This window comes from Malus sylvestris, chromosome 9 (assembly GCF_916048215.2).
Source record: "Malus sylvestris chromosome 9, drMalSylv7.2, whole genome shotgun sequence".
NCBI classification, from domain to species: Eukaryota; Viridiplantae; Streptophyta; class Magnoliopsida; order Rosales; family Rosaceae; genus Malus; species Malus sylvestris.
Window position 1 is genome coordinate 29,891,183 of NC_062268.1, and position 19,187 is coordinate 29,910,369.

General features: G+C 36.7%; 2 protein-coding genes across 2 annotated transcripts in view; one reads left to right on the plus strand and one right to left on the minus strand.

Moving 5' to 3' along the window:
- The window catches only part of LOC126582068 (uncharacterized), a 61,545-nt gene that overhangs the window by 11,029 nt on the left and 31,329 nt on the right, over window positions 1–19,187 (plus strand). The gene's annotated exons all lie outside the window — the stretch shown is intronic.
- On the minus strand, window positions 9,888–13,056 carry LOC126582054 (protein HOMOLOG OF MAMMALIAN LYST-INTERACTING PROTEIN 5-like). Its single transcript, XM_050246027.1, has 3 exons — window positions 12,752–13,056; window positions 11,993–12,280; window positions 9,888–11,421 (listed from the first exon to the last, which is right to left on the minus strand). The coding sequence occupies exons 1-3, from the start codon at window positions 12,902–12,904 to the stop codon at window positions 10,297–10,299; spliced, it is 1,566 nt and encodes a 521-aa protein (XP_050101984.1). The 5' UTR covers window positions 12,905–13,056; the 3' UTR covers window positions 9,888–10,296.

Sequence of the window (19,187 nt, forward strand, 5' to 3'; positions counted from 1 at the left end):
TTTAACTCCGATTTTGATGATTTTTTACAGCTACACTCCTTGACCCTATATGAATACAATGAATTAATCCGATCTTCAATTTAAAATATTTACACTAGTGGATACCACAAAATCTTATGTTATACATAATGAAAATATGAATAAAGTCTCAAGTGTTAGTGAATCTATTGTTTTGATGGGATATGCATTCTACGAAATTAGTTTCAACGATCTAACTGTCAAACTTGTTTGTATATGCTTCGAGATCGCATACGCCAAAAATTGCAAAAAACAAACATTTAAAGATTAAGTAACGGGACAAAATTGTTCGACGGTTATAAACGAAAAATCACAATTTAACGGTTATTTTAACTCCGATTTTGATGATTTTTTACAACTGCACTCCTTGACCCTATATGAATACAATGAATGAATTTGATCTTCAATTTAAAATATTTAAACTTTTGAGAAAGGCTTCACAACCTTGAAAACAAAAACGCTTTCATTTTGCATATCCTTGAACATTTAATATTTGTAATAGATTAGTAGTGTATGGATGTATTTTTTATGAGGCTCTTATTTTCGAGTATAGATGTAGTACTTAAACGACAAATGTGTTTTCATGTTTTGAAGTAATATTTATGTGACAATGTGTGGTATGTGCAAATTTAAGAAAAACAAATATTTTTCTTAACGGGTCATAACGGGTCGGGTCGGTAAAGTGACCCGACCTGTTAAGGACCCGTTAAGATAACAGGTGTGACACGACACGTTTGCCAGGCCTACCAATACATATGATTATATACTATATTACTTCCCGTCTCCACCATTTTTTTGCAAGACTACTAATTCTTTTCAATTGAGAAAATTCACTATTTGAACGCATATATAAAATCTAATGCCCAAGTTAATATTTTTTTTTAAATAATAAGAACGGCAACTAATCATTTTGTCAAATAGTTGAATGGCATGTATGAATAACAATTTCTTAAAAAAAAATAGCACCCAAGTTATCTATAGATATTCATTGAAACTCCAAAGGTCAACTACCTTTTGCCCCTTAATATCCGCCCGTGGGAGGAAGAAAGAGTGAGATTCAAGAGGGGGCAGTGTGCGAGGTGGGGTTTTTTTTTTTTTTTTTAAATAGTTTATTTAAATTAATTATTCTTTAAAATTTATTTAAATTATGTAGTAAATTTGGTAAGCCAAAGTTACACCGGTTCATCGCTTAATGGAGTAGTTCTTTTTTTTTTTTTTTTTTTGGGTAGAACATTTAATGGAGTAGTTGACATATGTTCCAATCAAGGAATAAAATATCAATGATATCAGAAATATCGGTAGTCCAAAAACACGGAAATTTCGATGGAAATATCGAGATATTATCGATATCGATAAAAAATGAATAAAAACCAAGGAAATTGTAAGAAAAACTTGAAAATTTTTATTGAAACTTTGCAGGATGTTTATTTAGACAATTATCTATTAGTTTATCACAAAAAATTGGAAGAAAATGCATTGCATGATAGATATAACTGATTTAAGTTGATTATATAGCAAGCTGACAAACATTGTGAGTGTAGAAAACATGTAGTAATTAATTAAAGAAGTTTAAACACACCATAATCATTTATATATAATGAATTAGTACAATATTTTACATTTTATACATTGCATGGTAAGATACATAAGTGACTTAGCAAGGTCTAAAATATCGATGATATCGGAAATATTGGTAGTCTAAAAAAATATTTGTAGTCCAAAAACACGAAAATTTCGATGAAAATATCGGGATATTATGAATATTTTAGACTATGGTTCCAACGAACGTATGGTGACCTTAAAACCAAATCATAGGTATGAGCGGGAGACGAGAAAAGTAAAAATAATAAAATGCAATTTTTGTAGGACTTGAGTGTAGGTATTGAAACTTACCTTTTTCAATAACGTAATATAAGTCATAATATTTAGTTGACTGAATCACAGAGCTAGATCAAGACATCACTTTTCTTTTCTTTTTTTCTTTTTTTAATAATCGATAGTTTAATATAAAGAGAGATAATGTATTTAGTCTCACAATTGGTTAACAATAATACGGTTCAAATTCGTTTTTAGGAAAAATGAAACCTAAGATTTCACACGTACAAGTGAAGAAAAATGACAATAGATCGTAATACTAAATGATAAGATATAAATTATATAAACTAAAACTCAGTTTCCCAACACTGTTTATTAACAGTGATTTGACGAATTTGCCCTTCCATCTGTTACCATCTTCAGCCCATTTCCCTGGGTTACACAGTAAATTTACTAATTTGCCCTTGATGTACGCGTGTTGGTATCGTGGCTTTTCCATTTGTTTCCAGAACAAAGCTTTTTCATTTGTTCCCAGACGCCTGAAATTGAAACAAAAGCCTGCGTTCATCCAAATCAACCCTACGATCCCAAAACCAAAATTTATCCGGATCGTTCCAATCTTCAACCTCAAATGGAAATCATAGAGTATCGAGAATGGCTCGCCTTCCCTATCTCAAAAACAAAAACGGATTCGAGGAAAATTTTGAAACCCAAAAAAAGCTTGGGTTTCCTGGTGAGTTCTCCCATTTTAGGAAAGATTGATGGGTTTGGTTTTTGGGTTCTCTTTTATTTGTTGGAATTTTTTATGATTTTAATTTTTGAAATTTGGGTTTTGTTTTTTGATTGGGATAAATTCTGATCGGGGAAGCCCCCTCTGCGTTTCTCGCTTCTCATCTCTCATATCACTTCTCTCTCTTCTATCCCTCCCACTGTCTCCGACTCTTGACCTTTTGCATGTGTATTTTGTTGGAACTTTTGTGAATATGTGGGACTGGAGTCCCACATCGTCCGTTTTCCATCCTAAAGTCATCTTTATAAGTGTGTGTTCGTCGCAGGAATCTCCTGGCGGACGAGCACACAGCTCCCCTGGGAGAATGGCGTCGGTTGAGGGTATCTGTCGTACTTCTGCTTTCTTCTCGGGCTCGCTCAGGCAAGCCTTTGTCGGGCAGATCTTGGTCGGGCAAGACACACTTCAGGCAAGGCTCGTCGGGCAGTTCTGAAAGAGAAGGACAGAGTTAATTTGAAAGGGTGCCTTTGTGGGGCCTTAGGTGTAGGCCTTAAGGCTCACAATCAAGATTAACTTTGTCGTGCTCAGGCGTGCCACTGCCATCTTCAGTATGGCAGATGTTGAATGGGTGTTAAGCTTTGATTGAATATGTATACGCCCGAGAAACCAAGTTAGATATAACAGGTGCCTTTGTGGGGCCTTAGGTATAGGCCTTGAGGCTTCCTGTCAAACTAAACCAGCGCTTGGATGTATCATATTTGGTCTTTTATGGTTGCCAGAGTTTTATCACTATTATACCTTTGATTATCTGAATCCAAGAGGTAGGACGAACCCAAATGAGTGCCTTTGTAGGGCCTTAGGTATAGGCCTTGAGGCTTCCCATCAGAGTTAATCCTTATACTCGGACCAACTAGACCGCAACATGAAATGAAGCTAAATAGATGCCTTCGTGGGGCCTTAGGTGTAGGCCTTGAGGCTTTCTATCAGAATTCACTCCATGCTTAAGCCTTTTCTACGAATCAAGATATAATAGCAACAAAACGGAGAAATAGATTGATTACTTACGCCCCAAGTAACTTCGGACTTCTCGCTTATCAAGGATTGTCGTGGATGGGTTGAGTCCACATAGAGTTCTTTTTTATGCCTTGAGGCCAAGGACTTTTAAACTGATCTTTAAATTACATGCCCGCCGGGCTTAAGACTTAGATCTGATTTGAACTCTGACGCGATTCAGATCGGATTCAAGTGCTGAAGACTCATTTTCATTATGACTTTGCTAGAAATAACTTGTATATAACTGGGAATATATAACATGTTATTGTGCTTTTAAAAGAAAGAAAAGACAAAGACAGAGCAAAGATAGTCGGGTAAGTTTGAACCTTATCGGCCAAGGCTGAACTTCTTACAAAATCTATCTTTGTGGCTCTGTCAGAGGTCTGAAAGCTTTTAGAGGGGTTGACGGGGGAGAAGAGGATACAAAATGAATCGATACCACCATGAACAAGGTAGCAGAGCTATTACAGGGGTTTGGGAAGGTTTATCCCGAATGGGATGAAGGCTTGTGCTGACTACAGCTTCGTTGAAGGCAAATCTGGCTTGAGCAGAGTTTTGGCTTTTGTTTGTTTGTTTGAGTGTCTCTAATTCTGTCTTCTCTTCGTCCTTTTATAGACGACTTCAGCTTGGGTTCCTGTAGCAATAGCGGTGCCCGAATGCGGTTTGGTGATGACTCACTAGCTTTTTTACATGAATGCCACCAATAAAGTACTTTATTGGGCTGTGTAGTGACTGAATAGCCTACCCCCTGTGGTCTTTGAGCAGGTAAGCAGGTGGCCTTTGTAACTTGTGCCCAGCCGAAAGCCTCTTTCCTGCCTCCTAAGTTTTCCTCTGGGCCTTGGGTTTGGGCCGACTTTCTCTCTGGCCCAAAGTTCAGATTTTATCCCAAACAGTGTGTCCTCACACTTATGGTTTGAAAAGAATTAAGCCTAGACCATGGACCTTTGGCCTTAGACTTGGAGGGTTTAGGTGTATATATTAAAATGTCAAAGATGGGCCTTAAACTGGAGCTCTTGGGCTCGGATGGACGAAAACACAAGTTTATGTTTTTGACTTTTTTGATTCAGTTTTTTCTGAAAGGATAAAACTGATTGAACAGAGAATTCAGTTTTTTTTGAAAGGATAAAACTGATTCAACAGTTATGTCTGTTCAATTTATGCCATTATATATATGGCAATAAGAAACTTAACATAGAATTTCCAACGCTTCCTTTTCATCTTACACAGAGAAACACACAACCAATTCACCAAGAATCCAAGTTCGAGTGCAAGAACTTGGATTAGATAGTTGTATCCGGCAAGATAGACGTCCGTTGAACTACTGCACGGGTGTCGGGGTGAATTTCTGTCTTAGGTGATTGCATTTGCAAGCCTCTATCTTCAAGAACAAGTCAGTGATTTATGATTTTATATGCAATTTACTTAAGTGTTTGTATTTTGATATTTATAGTATTTGTTATTGAATTTCACATTCGAAATAAACTGTGCAAAATATATATTGTGTCAGTGACATTTGATTGGTTTCTAACATATTTTATTGTGGAAAAGTTTGAACTTGAATGAATATTTTTAGTTATTTCTGGCAATATTGCATAATGGTTTGAATGTTTGCTTGATTTTGCACTTCCATTTTATACTTTTGTTCGTTTTCTGGATGGTTGGTTCTGTTTTGTCATTTATTTATAAATGCATGCATATATCTGTGCTTTTAAAGGTATGCGCGTTTGGGCACGAACACCCTCTCTTACATAGTTATCCTTGAGCAGATGCATATGAATTAAATTGCAGCTGAGGCAACTATTTTTTCGCTGTCCCAAACTCCCCAACCATGCCAGACATGTAAATTCATTATTGGTAAGTTAAAGTATGTTATGCATGTTAAACACAAGTTTTGGTTTTTTTGTTCCGTAATTAGCTATGTATTTGCCTTAATCTGCATGTGTGTAGTGTAGATAATTTTAACCAACATTGTAGAATTCATGTTCTGTTGAAACATTTGAATGTTCTAAGATGGAAAAGGTTACGATAAATTGGAAGGTAGAAATTCTATTATGAGTTCTCCAGTTGATTTGGGACGGGTAATATAAACTTTTTATGTAAAGTTGATTTGTATTTTGTTTTTTTTTTTTTTGGGGGATGCTTAATTTCATCTGGAAACAAATAGTGTTTATCATCACCAAGTGGTACAAAGAGTATTTACTGTATTTTAAAGTGTTTTTTAACCAATCTATTGTCAAGTTTTCTGGCGGGTTTCTTATTTTATTTTCCGTTGTTTTGCAAGAAACCAGAGCCTTTCCATGCTCGAGAGTTCCACAGGTATGTCACCACTCTTTTACATATTTCTACTTTGATTTCCAACACGAGGTTAAAGCCTTTGATTTCGAACAAATTTCAGTTAGGTAATTTGATTTCCCTTAAAAGTCATAAATTATGTGTTTTCTTTAATCATTGTGTTATAATATTCAACCCATTTCAATTTAATACCAACCGAATCCTAATTTGTTCAATTTCTTTTCATCAGGCGATTGAGTGTGGTTGTTTGCCGTTCTCTTTGAGGTGAGATAAAGTTTATATCTGTAGATATATGTATCTTAACAACAACCATGGGGATTGCTAATGACTTTTTTTTTTCCTCTAATTTTCTTTTTTTTTTCAAGTACTTCTAAAGAATTTAATCATTAAATTACAAGCTATGCTACAATCCCAGTTAGTATTTTAAGTTGTTAACTTACTATTTAAACTTTCAATTTTCCAGCCCCATTACGAAAATTTGCTAGGCTTTTTAGTGTTCCTAGTGCTGTACATCCATTGACGACTAGGGTCGCCTGTGCATCAAAGATACATATTTTTGTGTGTCTATTTACTTACCCTTTTCGAACATTATACTTCTCGAGTGATATGGTAATTTAATTTCTTAAGCTTACTGTTTCTCGCTGTAAAAGATGGCCTATTTGCTGAGCATTATAATGTCTACGTTTACACATTATCCAACTTGCTTCTAGGAAATTAAGATAATTAAATGCATGTATAGAATTTCGTTTTAGGGGAGAAAGAATTTTGAATTTTAGTCTTTATTTGAATCTTCTCAAATATATGTATAATTCAAGGAAAGAACATGTATGCTTCTTTGGTGGATTTGATTCAAATTGGTGGATTTCGGTAAGAAAGAAACTTTAATATTTTCTTTTGGTTTTAAGAACTGAAATGGACATGCAAGAGATTGAAGAATTTTTTGTTTATCGTACTGGGATGAGAGGGTATTGTCAAAACAATTGTTTAGCATGACAATATTAAATAATCAATTTGATAAATTAAAATGGTGTGATTAAATAAGATCATTTGTTGGGTGAACATATATATGCTTAATAAATTGTTTAATGAGTTTTCAATATGTGTATTTGAGATTGCTTTTTTTTTTCTTTTTTTCTTTTTAATTTAAATTTTATTTGTGTATGGTTAACGAAAATTCTGGTAACCTAATCATTTGACTTAATTTTGTTTCCACTTCTAAAAGGTTTTCCTGTAATTTTCTGTAATAAAAGGATTGTTTTGTTGCAAAAAGCAGGGCTACTCTGTTTAGGGCTTGAAGATTTCTACATTCATCAGGTTTATCTTCGACTTCAGGTATTTTGTTCCATTGATGACTTAAAGTCAACTGCAACTACATCGTTTGGTTATGATTGGGTAAAATAGGCTGATTATTTACATATTTCATGAGGATATCAATAGGGACAATCTACCAAATTTTTGTGTGTAAATAGTATGTATATACACATCAAATATTATTTTTTGTATGTAAATAAAATTACATACTAAAAATTTTGTACAATTAAGGACAGTTAAGAGTTTAATTTGTAAAAAATGTAAATATTAGAACAATAGCAATAGAACCGCCAAACCATATGGTTGTAAATAGATTTCTACATGTAAATAGTATTGCATATTGTATGTATTTAGAACTTTCTGCATATTTTATACAGTTTTAAAACTCGTAGCATCGCACGGACACCATTGCTAGTTATAATCTATTTGGCGACTAATTCCAGTTATTAAAGAAAGAAGTAGACAATCCCATAAGTACTGAAAGAATATTTCTTATAGTGACAAGGACCTCAATATCTATTTGACCAAATAAAATCTTCTGGAGTTGGGCCCTTATATTTTATTGAGAAAAATACAAAATTTGGCGTTTTGGGAATCTCCATCTTTTGGAGGGTTGGCACGTACCTGTCGCCTTCAAGGAAATCAGAAAGAAAGAAAAGAGAAGCAAAGGAACAACAAAAGACAAAAAGATATCGGTTGGAATTATATGCAAGGTTTAAAATATCGATATTATTTTGATATTTTCATTGAAATTTTCGTGTTTTTGGATTACCAATATTTCTGATATCATCGATATTTTAGACCTTGATAGGAACTTTATATGGTACTAAGTTACTCATGTATCTTACCATGCAATGTATAAAGTGTAAAATATTGTACTAATTCATTATATATAAATGATTATGGTGTGTTTAAACTTCTTTTATTAATTAGTACATATTTTCTACACTCACAATGTTTGCCAGCTTGCTATATAATCAACTTAAATGAGTTAAATCCATTATGCAATGCATTTCCTTCCAATTTTTGTGATAAACTAATAGATAATTGACTAAATAAATATTCTGCAAAGTTTCAATAAAAATTTTCAAGTTTTCCTTACAATTTTCGTGGTTTTTATTCAATTTTTATCGATATCGATAATATCTCAAAATTTTCATCGAAATTTATGTGTTTTTAGATTGCTGATATTTCCGATATCATCGATATTTTAGATCTTGATTATATGTCATCGAAATTTCTGTGTTTTTAGATTGCTGATATTTCCGATATCATCGATATTTTAGATCTTGATTATATGTGATTTGCAAGTGCAGCACTACAACTTAGCTTATATTAGCCCTGGTTCGATTTGTATTTATTTCTTTGAACTAGCAAAAGCCCAGTTACGAGCAACATCCATAATTGGATTGAGGGCATTTCCACAGATCCAAATTATTAGCCCTGGTTCAATGACATCCTAAATTAGGGATTGGTATGATTTGGTTTGACACAAAAAAAATTAACCAATACAATTAGCATTTAGCGGTTTGGTTTGGTTCAATTTTGACCAATACTAACATTAAAATTAAATCAAACCATACTTAATTGATTTGATTTGGTTTAATTTAGTCAGTTTAAACCTATTCAACACATAAATAAAAAAAGGTTCAACATTTCAAGAGTTTTAACCTTCTAGACATCCACACATCTAACGCATTCTAATTCAATTGATTTTTTTTTTTTTGGAATATAAAAAGTTCATCAAGCGGATAGAAAGAAGTTCCAATTAAATAAAGTCTCATGCCAGCAAACGATTTTTTAATTATAACATCACATAAAATACATACAAATCACCTAACAACTTATAATATGTTGAGTTGAATCAGTAATAAATCACGGAATTATTTATGTTCGATTCAAGTTAAATCCAAACTTGTATCCAAATGAATTTAAAAAAATAAAAAATAATAAAAATAAAGAGAAAAGTAAAACGAGATCTGTGGATAGCATCACCACCTTATTTTAATGGGGTTTGTGCGCGGGAAAAGACTTCTTTTTTAGACATAAGTCTTCTTGGGCATGCACTTTGATTACAATTTCACAAGTTCTCAATCTTCCTCACGAGCTTAGCCCGATATACGGCGGACAACCGGGCAGAGGCCGGTGAGGGCACCGTCATCGTAGGTTGCACCCAAGAGAGGGAGAGATGGCAGCGGGAGGTAGGAGATTTGTTGGAGTCGGAAAAGATTGCATAGAGCGATTGTGGGAGCAAAGCTCGTAATCAACACAGTAAAGAACAAGCATGGCAATAAAGATATAACTCTATCACAAGCAATCAAAGTCAAATGCCATAAGATACTATCTATACTTCAGCGCAGACACTGAACGCTGCCGGCCATAAACCTGCAGATCCAGATTCCACCATCTTATGGCATTTCTAGGAAATTATCACTGTTTGCTCCAAACCAGTGCATTTTGATTAGGAGGAGTTTCACAAATCATAACAATCTAATCTCAAAGTTCAGCCTCATGAAAACATCAACGAAATGAACGGGATACTGAAGGGCGTTCATCGCTACAATTAAAGATCCAATCAAACCACGTATCTAACAGCAACATAACATGCTAGATTCAGTAAAGATGCATAAGTAAGAATGCACGAGTATAATATGCATACGCTCCAAACGCTGAGAAACATTTAGATTTCACATTACCTACTACTTCTCAACATTTGTTCATCATACACGCACAGAATAATAAGTTGAAGGCACTACAAAGACGAAACTTTTGAACAAAGAAGAGTAAAGGAAATTAATTTTGTTAGACATCAGAGCATGACATAAAACAACCCCTAAAGTCTTGGACGAGAGCGGAGAGAGAGATCTAACTCAAGTGTTTCTATTGCTAGACAGCCAAGTATGGCATAAAAGCGCCATTAGTCTAGGAATTAGGTTTACAAATATACAAAAACCTTAGCATCTCTCAAACCATATATATGAGGACACCATACACATCATATAAGCCTTTATTCAATGCGTAATAATAAAACACACGCATAACAGTCACCCAATTCGAAGATAGATAGTTAAGTAATTCCTTTACCCTGACCATCCTCTCTGGGGACCCCCAGATGGATGTGCATTCAACCTGTCAATCACTGCATTAAAATCAACGGGTTGACCACTTTCTTCCATCCTCTGAATCACACTCACAACGTGATCACTCCTGAACCCCATGGGAACCAATTTCTCAATCAACTCATTGTAAGGGTGGTTGCCCGGGAATTGTGGATTCCGAGCCATAACATTTGGAGCTGTTGTTGGCTGTGGCATATGGTGAGAGATACTCGTAGGAGGATATCCATAATGGGCAGAATATTGAGTTCTACCCCCTTCACTGTCATAGACCGTATATGTACTCCCTGGAGGAAATGCAGGGTGAGGGCCAGCAGCACCATATCCCTCACCAGGTTGAGCTCCAAAAGCCCCCTTGATTTGCTGAGGTGGAGGCTGCTGTTGCATTGTTCGACCAGCTCCACCATATCCAAAAGGCATGGGATCAGAACGACCAGATCCTGGTTGAGGAATGTTGGAATATGGCACTTGCATCGGCATGCTGTTTGGTACAGACTCTGGAGGAGATGGATTTGTTTGTTGACCAGGAGGATAGGGGTAGACATTTGTTGGTGGTGGCCTCATCTGGGGTTGCATAGAGGGCTGTTGTGGAAATTGCACCTGCTGACTCTGTGGTAATTGCTGCTGATACTGAGGGAACGACTGGACTTGTTTCTGATTCACTTGCGATTGTGTTGGCTGTGGTGTCACCCTTGGCATTTCTTGCACTTGGGGGTTTTGATACTGAGAATCAGGAGGCAAATATTGATTCTGCGGATGTGCCTGAGGTGGTGGATTTTGTAGCTGGGTTGGTAAATAATAGGATTGTTGCTGAGTCACATTCTGTGGTGGGGGCTGCGTGGGAGCTGCCACAGGCTGCTGCTGTGGCGCCACTTGATGGGGCAGGGCTAGAGCTAATTGCTGGTTATGTGTTTCAGACGGGTTGTCAGCCTTTTGAGCATCAGAGGTATGTGGTGAAGCTCTCTCCTCATTGGATTGGGAATGGGTTGATGATCCAGATCCTTTCTGTGCAAGCTGAAGCTTAGCTAATTCTTTCTGAGTCTCTGCAAGTTCTTGCTTGTCCCTTAGGATCTGGACAGACCTATGGACCTGAAGTCGGCATCAGAAAAAGTTCAAAGAATGCTAAAATCATCTCTAGAAAGCCAAACTGATAAACAGTGGGTGGAAAGATACACTGCATGTTAAGAAGATGAGAACGGCCTGGCCCAGGTACTAACAACATAATAAAGTGTGCGAGAAGTAAAATATGCAAAATCCTTGGGTACAGAAGAGAAAAATCAAGATAAGATATACTGGGCAGGATGAATAAGACTAGTGCTCATAAATTGACTTTGAAGATCTCACATTCAGATTTCACACTCTATTCCGAACTCTTATTCCTAAAAGAGCTAAGAAAAAGGATGGTTGCATCCAAATCATAGGGCTACAGGATTACCCTCCTGTTCCCAACAAAATACTTTTCTACAACTCCCTTTTATGCCCAAGAAACGTATAGTAGAACCACTTTAGTAGAACACCAAAGCATCGTATCCCTAAACAAAAGTGGGTTAACGAAAACCTATAAATATTGGAAAACAGAAAGACCTATAAAATCACATTCCAAGCCAAACAAATTGACCATAATACCATCTGAAATGCTTAATTTAGAATTGCAACTCACTTCTTGAAGATGTTTCTCAAGAGACTTGAGCTTTGAATCTGCTTCTCCATGATCACGACCTAAATCAGTTCGCATCTCACCAATTGACTTATCAAGATTGTAGCAATACAATTCCAGCTGCGAAAGCCGTGAACTAATTCCTTCAAGAAAGCGCATGAGATTGTCGGCATACTTTTTCATGCTCTTTTCAACAGTAGCAATTACATCTTGGTGAAGAGATTCTTCCGGCTGGCTATAGGCAGGAGAAGAGAACATTGATTGTCTCGACATTCTACTTTTATGAAAATCCTGCCATTGGTATAGTGCAACAGCCACTAGTTAGCAAATCGAATAGGTTCAAACCATTTCAAAAGATTTATGATTACAATATATCAACACGGAACTTCGAATTTAAAGCGTCGTCGAACAATAAGTTTGTTAATAACGAATGGTTTCCCAATGTGCAAAAATTAATCTTTTGAAGGGAAATCAAATAATTTTCAAAAATATTAAATTCCTTTCCTTCTTTTGGGATTGAGTTACAACTTCAAAATTCAGAGCCTTACCAATCCAATTCATACCCATTTAATAAAGTTCAAAAAATTAAAAAGTAGAAACAAGAACCATCTAAAAAGATTAAACAAAACCCAGAATTTACCCAATTCCGCATACGATCCGAAACCCTAAATTAACAAAAATATAAACCTTAAAATCCCACAAAATTACTGCTCGGTCAGCTAATCTCTAGATCCATCCAAAAGGTAAGGGCAGTAAAAGTACCTTCCCGGGATTATTCCCCATGACTGGTTCGCTGTGGTTGCCATTGGAGGAGTCCTGGTTGCCGTAGTCCTCGTAGGAGCAGAGAATGTCGTCCGACCCGAAATCGAATCCCTGTGACACCGGGTTGCCCCGACCCGATGATCCAGTCGCCATATTGGAAATGATCGCAAGTGTAGAGAGAGAAAGTTAGGGTTTTTGTGGAGAGAGAAAATTCGAGATGGAGAAGAAGATAGGAATGATAAAAGAGTCAGAGACTTGGGCGTTTGGTTTTGGGTTAGCCTGCAGAACCAAGTTTCGTAGAAATAATCCAAATAATAAATATGATTTAATAAAAAATTATCCATTACTTTTATTTTATTGATATTTTAATTTTATTTAATTAAAAATCAGAAACACGAGGAGGATGGTGTTGGAGTTTACGGTAAGATAAGGATGAGCTGAACCGACCATGCTTTTTTATTTTGCAGATATGGGTTTATATAAAGTCCACTTTACAATATGGTCCTTTTATTTTCTGGAAATCCCAAATCTCTCTGTTACTCGAGTTTCTAGACTTCCACTAGTTACGGCCCACAAAGCACGAAACTCAGCAGGCTTTAGACAAACCATTAATTCAGCCCAATTTGATCCAAATGGGCCGTTGAACTAAGGGTAGGCCAGCATTCAGCCTATTTCCGTTAGGGTTCCGACCGTTTTTATTCGAAAAATTCTAATTCTTATCTCTGGACGTCCTAAATTTTTTAATAACCATTTTATCTCAATGTCAAATGGAAATTTGAAAGATTTTAATAAAATTTATAATTCATGAATTTTTATGGAGTTTAATTGATTTATAGAGATTTCATATAAAAGTTTTGATTTAATTCTCTCACAATCTCATGAGAATATGTGAGATTTGTGGATGCTTAAAATACACTATGAAATATTTCTAATTCCCTCGAATTCCTCAACTTTTTCAAATTATTTAAAATTAGTTTATGATTGAATACACCTGGAATGTTATAAACTTATTTAAAATTCTAATTGAATGTACCCGGATTTCTAAGGATTTTAATAAATTATCTTTAAATCCTGATTAAATACACTTTGAATTTCAGATAATTACTTAAAATCCTGATTGAATACCTTAGATTCATTAAAAAAAATTAAAATCCCTCAAAATTTCAATTGAATAGACCTTTTAATATTTTTTAGTATTTAGCAAAATAGAAAATGTAAAATTAAAAAATGAAAAGAAAAGAAAGAGGGAGGAAGTTGGTGTCTTCCCGTTCTCACTCTCAAAGTTAGGTTTTCCTTATACATATTTTATTCGTGACATTCAAGCTAGAACGTATATCTAACATGCAATCCATCTGTAACATCCAGATCAAATAGAAAGATGCAAGACTCATTAAGCTTTGCGAAAACCTTATGAAAAACCACACAACCCTTGAGAGCGTGACATTCGTCATAAGTGAACTTACAATTCTGAACCACAAGAATCACTAGTCAATTTCAGAGTGACATTACAACAAAAATTGCATCTAGTTAATTGTCTAAACATCCTAATAATGATCAAGCACTAAGATGTCAAGATGGTTTAAAATGGTGATTGATATTTGAAGTATGCATGCATAACAACATAAGTAAATTGAAAAAAAAAAAATTACATATTCATGCTAAAACTCGTAGCCTTGCCCTAAAATAGAGAATTAGTTAGACATAATTATAATGGAATATCAAAAAGGAATTGTTATTAGTACTCCAAAAATCTCATTTGGCACTTCAAACTTTCTATAATTCGAAAGAAAAATACATTTGTGAAGAGTGTAGAATAAGATTTTTGAAGTACTAATAACAATTCCCTATCAAAATTGTTATTGCTACTAATTATTAAAACCCTCTTTGTCAACCAAAAGAGGGTGAAAAGACAAATTAGTCTTCTATCACACAAAAAAAATGATGGGCAATAATGTAATTTCACAGGTCCAAATTTTACTGTTTTTTATTGAAACCTCACCTACAGATGATATTAAAATATCTTCAATATTAAAAAAAACAAAACAAAACAAAAAACAAAAAAACAAAAAAACAAAACAAAAAAAAAAAACCAAAAACAAAAACCTCCAACTCCCCCCACATTCTCTCTCTCCTTCTCTCCTTCTCATTTTCTAAAAAAATGTTTTCATACACATAAAATGTGTAGGTAAATTCTAGTTAAGATGAAAAGAGGAAAAAACCCCGTAGTGGTATAAAGTTGCAAATCGCCAAAGCTCTCCTCTTCCTAAGCCGAATTCCAAATTAAATCTGCATTGGCTGACAAACTTCAGTAATATATAATGGACTAGAGAATTTAACTCCTACATAAATTCGGTTCCCCACAAAATTTGGAAAAATCAGTAAAATAATGTTACATAATAATAAATCATAATTCAATGCATACTCAAACTATGAAGATTCTTTCTTTTGAATGATCAAATCTCCATAGATTTGGTCTCAATGAGGTGTCATCGGAAATCTTAAGACGTCCTCTTTAAAGTTGTAGAAAAAAAATTTCCCAAGAAAGACATTCAATAAATTTTCGCCCAAACAAGCCCAAAAGGTCAATCTGTCAATTACTTCACGCGTGCACTTTCTTAATCACCACAACCAAACGACTTGGATTTACTTCAGAGATTTTGACGCAATCAACTTCAATGCCTCGAGAATAGGCTCCAATTTGAATTACACAAGACCTCCTTAGTTTCCCCAAAAAAAAAAAAAAACCCTCCATTTTTTATCACTTTTCCACCAGAATAAATTCTCCTACACCTGTAATAAATTTACAAAAAGAAATTATCAAAAATCTCCAAAAGTATATATATAATTCATCTAAAAATAGGATAATATATAGTATAATAATGACTCATCAATAAGTATAAAATCTTCTTCCTTTATGTCCAATTTTAGATAGAGTTTTCTTCTTCATCATCTCTGTTTGTACTATACTTGACCAATCCCGAAACTACTGAGCATCGGTCAACGTTATACTGTCAAGGACCCAGAAGAGTTTCCCTCCAACCAGGAGGCCAATCACAGTGCGACACGTGTCGACATCAGAAGCCAATCATAGCATGACATGTGTCAACATCAGAAGCTAATTACAACACGACACGTGTCAATGTCACAATGAAACTAGAAACTTTCTTCTATAAATAGAGATCATTCTCTCACAATATTTCCTAATGTCATTTGTACTAAATCATTCACTAGTACCCACTAAAGGAGAGCTTGAACCTATGTACTTGTGTAAACCCTTCACAATTAATGAGAACTCCTCTACTCCGTGGACGTAGCCAATATGGGTGAACCACGTGCATCTTATGTTTGCTTCCCTGTCCCTATCTTATCCACACTAGTGACCGGAGCAATCTAGCGAAGGTCACAAACTTAACACTTTCTGTTGTACCAAAGTCCTCACTGATTTTGTGCATCAACATTTGGCGCCGTCTGTGGGAATGACACTTATTTCCACTCTCTTCAGCTTCGTCAAGATGTTTCCACCATTCGTACACTCTTTTTTGACCAGGCATCCCTCTCCAACATGGGGAGCGAATGAAGCCATAGCACGCAGAATGACACCCCTCTTGCACCTAGTGCAAAGCAACGAAGGAATGAACAAAAGAAGTTTGCTCTTCAGGCTAAAGTCGATGAGCTGGAAGCTCAGAATAACAAGATAGCGATGAAGAATAAGATCATCCAAGAGCAGTATGAGAAGGTCTTTGAGATGCTCCACGAAGCTAGATATACTAAAACACACGAGCTCATCACCCATGTGGAAGTCAACCATAAACTGGGTGCCCCCAACACGGAAGGTCATTTGCCCTCGACATGGGTATTCCTGTTGAGGAGCGAGATGCTCATCGAAATGGCAACCAGCATGAGACTTCTCTTAACCCAGCTGCTTCGACCCGAAGCATAAGGAGTGGAGGAATGCACCTCCTTACAGAAGGAGTGGAAGGATCGAAAACCGTTTTTCACGACTGTCCAGACTTTCTAAAGCAACGTCGAGACAATCTCATCCATGTAAGCTCAAAGATCAATGACCCAGGGGTCTCTGAAAGACTAGATCCACTTCCATGTCCCAAGCCAGCTACTAATTTGAAAAAGGGGAAACAAGTCTTAGAGGAACACGAAGGTATAAGGGACTCAAAGATGTTCCGATAGACATACCTTGTAAGTCAGTACAGCGAGTCCAGGGAAAAATCACATGCTCTTGATCAAACCTTCCTACTTCCAAGAGGAGATGGAGATTTACGAAAGAAAGCTCCAGTGGTACATGACTCCACTCAGGACCCTCTTGTCTTACAGCTCCTTAAGGAAGTAAACAAGTTGAAGGCCGAACGACAAGCTGAGATACATGATTGAAACCAACCTAGGCCTGGCCCTCTTACAAAGAGGATCCTCGACACCCCCATCCAAGCAAAGACAAAGCAGAAGTTTGGCTTGCAACTCTATACTGAAAATGAGGACCTGATTGAACACCTTAACCTTTTTAATTCCACCATAGCATACCGGATGCACACCAATGAAGAGCGATGTCTTCTCTTCCCCTCTACCCTCTCTGGTGGAGCTCTAAACTGGTATTTCCGTCTTCCACCTGAGACGGTAGACTCATTTGAGGAATTGATGAAACTGTTTGTTTCTCAACACATTTTCCAGACTGATTGCTTGCACTCTGCGGATGACTTGTACAATATTCGCCAGAAGCCAGACGAGTCATTACGTATGTATACTAGCCGCTTCAGCCATGAGTATTCCCGTTGTGCCGAGGCAAACGACAAAACTGCCCTCAAAGCCTTCACGGCAGGCGTACGTGACTGTTTCTTTAAGTACATGATCAATGCCAACACTTGGAAGACTTATTCTGAGGTAATGGCCCATGCTTATAACCATGCCTCCGTCGAGGCAAGAACATACCAAGGGAAACCCCACACAACCACCTTTTATCAGCAAGTAAGAGTGGAAGCCAGATCCAACCATATGAGAAGACCTCGACCTTCCAAACAGCAGCGGTGCCTCCCCCTACCTTACTTAATACTTCGCCAAGTTAACAGACATATCAATCTCAGGGAAAAATGAAAGATTTACATCCTCACCAGTCTCATTTTAGTAAAAGGAGTAAGGGACACTATCGCAATAACCAAGGGTATCGCCACGATAATGCCCACCCCCAGGCAGTCAACACAGTGGGCCAAGCACATGTCAGGACATGCCCTTTCCTGAGGTATGAGACATACACACCTTTGAACGTCACATGCGTGGCCATTTACCCCAGCATATCACATCTGATACCGAAGACAATGCTGATGCAGTCGGGTTACAAGCCCACAAAGAACACGGGCACGTTTTGCTGCTACCACGAGCATAACGGCCATGATGGCGAAAAGTGTATCACCCTTCGTGATCATATTGAAGCTTTGGCGCGTGAAGGAAAAATTGATCAATTCCTCCTTCACCCTTCAAGGGATAACCGTAACCAACGTCAAGTGAATGTGATATATTCCATAAGCGGCGACACACTCATATCTGAATCTTCCAACAGAGCCATGAAAAACAGCGAACGAGCTATAAGGCCTAGTCACCAAGTGTTTCACATGGAAGACATCAGGGGAGACAAGTGTCAAAAGCCTAACTGGGATCCAATATGTTTCAACCCTGAGGAAGAAAGAGGTATCATCTACCCTCACAATGACCCACTGATCGTGGAAGCTCACATAGCCAACTTTGAAGTACGACAAATCCTGGTAGACACGGGGGCTTCGGTCAATATCATGTTTGTTGAAGCTTTCAAGGCACTTAATGTAGCTGAACACTTGCTCGATCGCTCGATTTCTCCTCTGATAAGCTTCTCCGGTGATATCGTGCAACATTTAGGGAGCATACACTTACCTTTCACTATTGGTACAGGCCCTTACACAGCTACCATTACCACTAACTTCCTGATGGTTGATTGCCCAATGGCATACAATGTCATTTTTGGACACACAAGCATCAATGATCTCAAGGCCATGGTATCCACGCATATGTTGTTGATGAAATTTCCAACCCCTTATGGCAATGGTTACATCAGAGAATATCAACTTAGTGCACGATCGTGTTACAACACTTCGGTCAAGCAACAACATTTGCATGTGCCCAAGGAAACCCTTTCTATACATGACCAAGTCATAAAGACCAGCCTAGACGAAGCCAACTTGGATCTTCACGGTGGCAGCAGTCAACCCGACGATCGTCGAGATGACTCTTTCACCTAGCAAGCATAACCCGCTAAAGAGTTGGAGAAGGTCTCTATCTCAAAAGATTATCCGGATCGCATGGTGAAGATTGGCACCACCTTGTCACCACCCATTCAGTTGGCATTGATCTCTTTTTTGCAAGAGAACACCGAGGTCTTCGCTTGGTCATACGAGGACAT

What these genes read in the sequence shown, in the direction of transcription:
- LOC126582054 (XM_050246027.1), bottom strand. Translation starts at nt 12,904, where the DNA reads ATGGCGACTGGATCATCGGGTCGGGGCAACCCGGTGTCACAGGGATTC. An exon ending in TGGGGAATAATCCCGGGAAG is followed by an intron (nt 12,281 to 12,751) that starts GTACTTTTACTG and finishes TACCAATGGCAG; the next exon opens with GATTTTCATAAAAGTAGAAT. An exon ending in TTGAGAAACATCTTCAAGAA is followed by an intron (nt 11,422 to 11,992) that starts GTGAGTTGCAAT and finishes TGCCGACTTCAG; the next exon opens with GTCCATAGGTCTGTCCAGAT.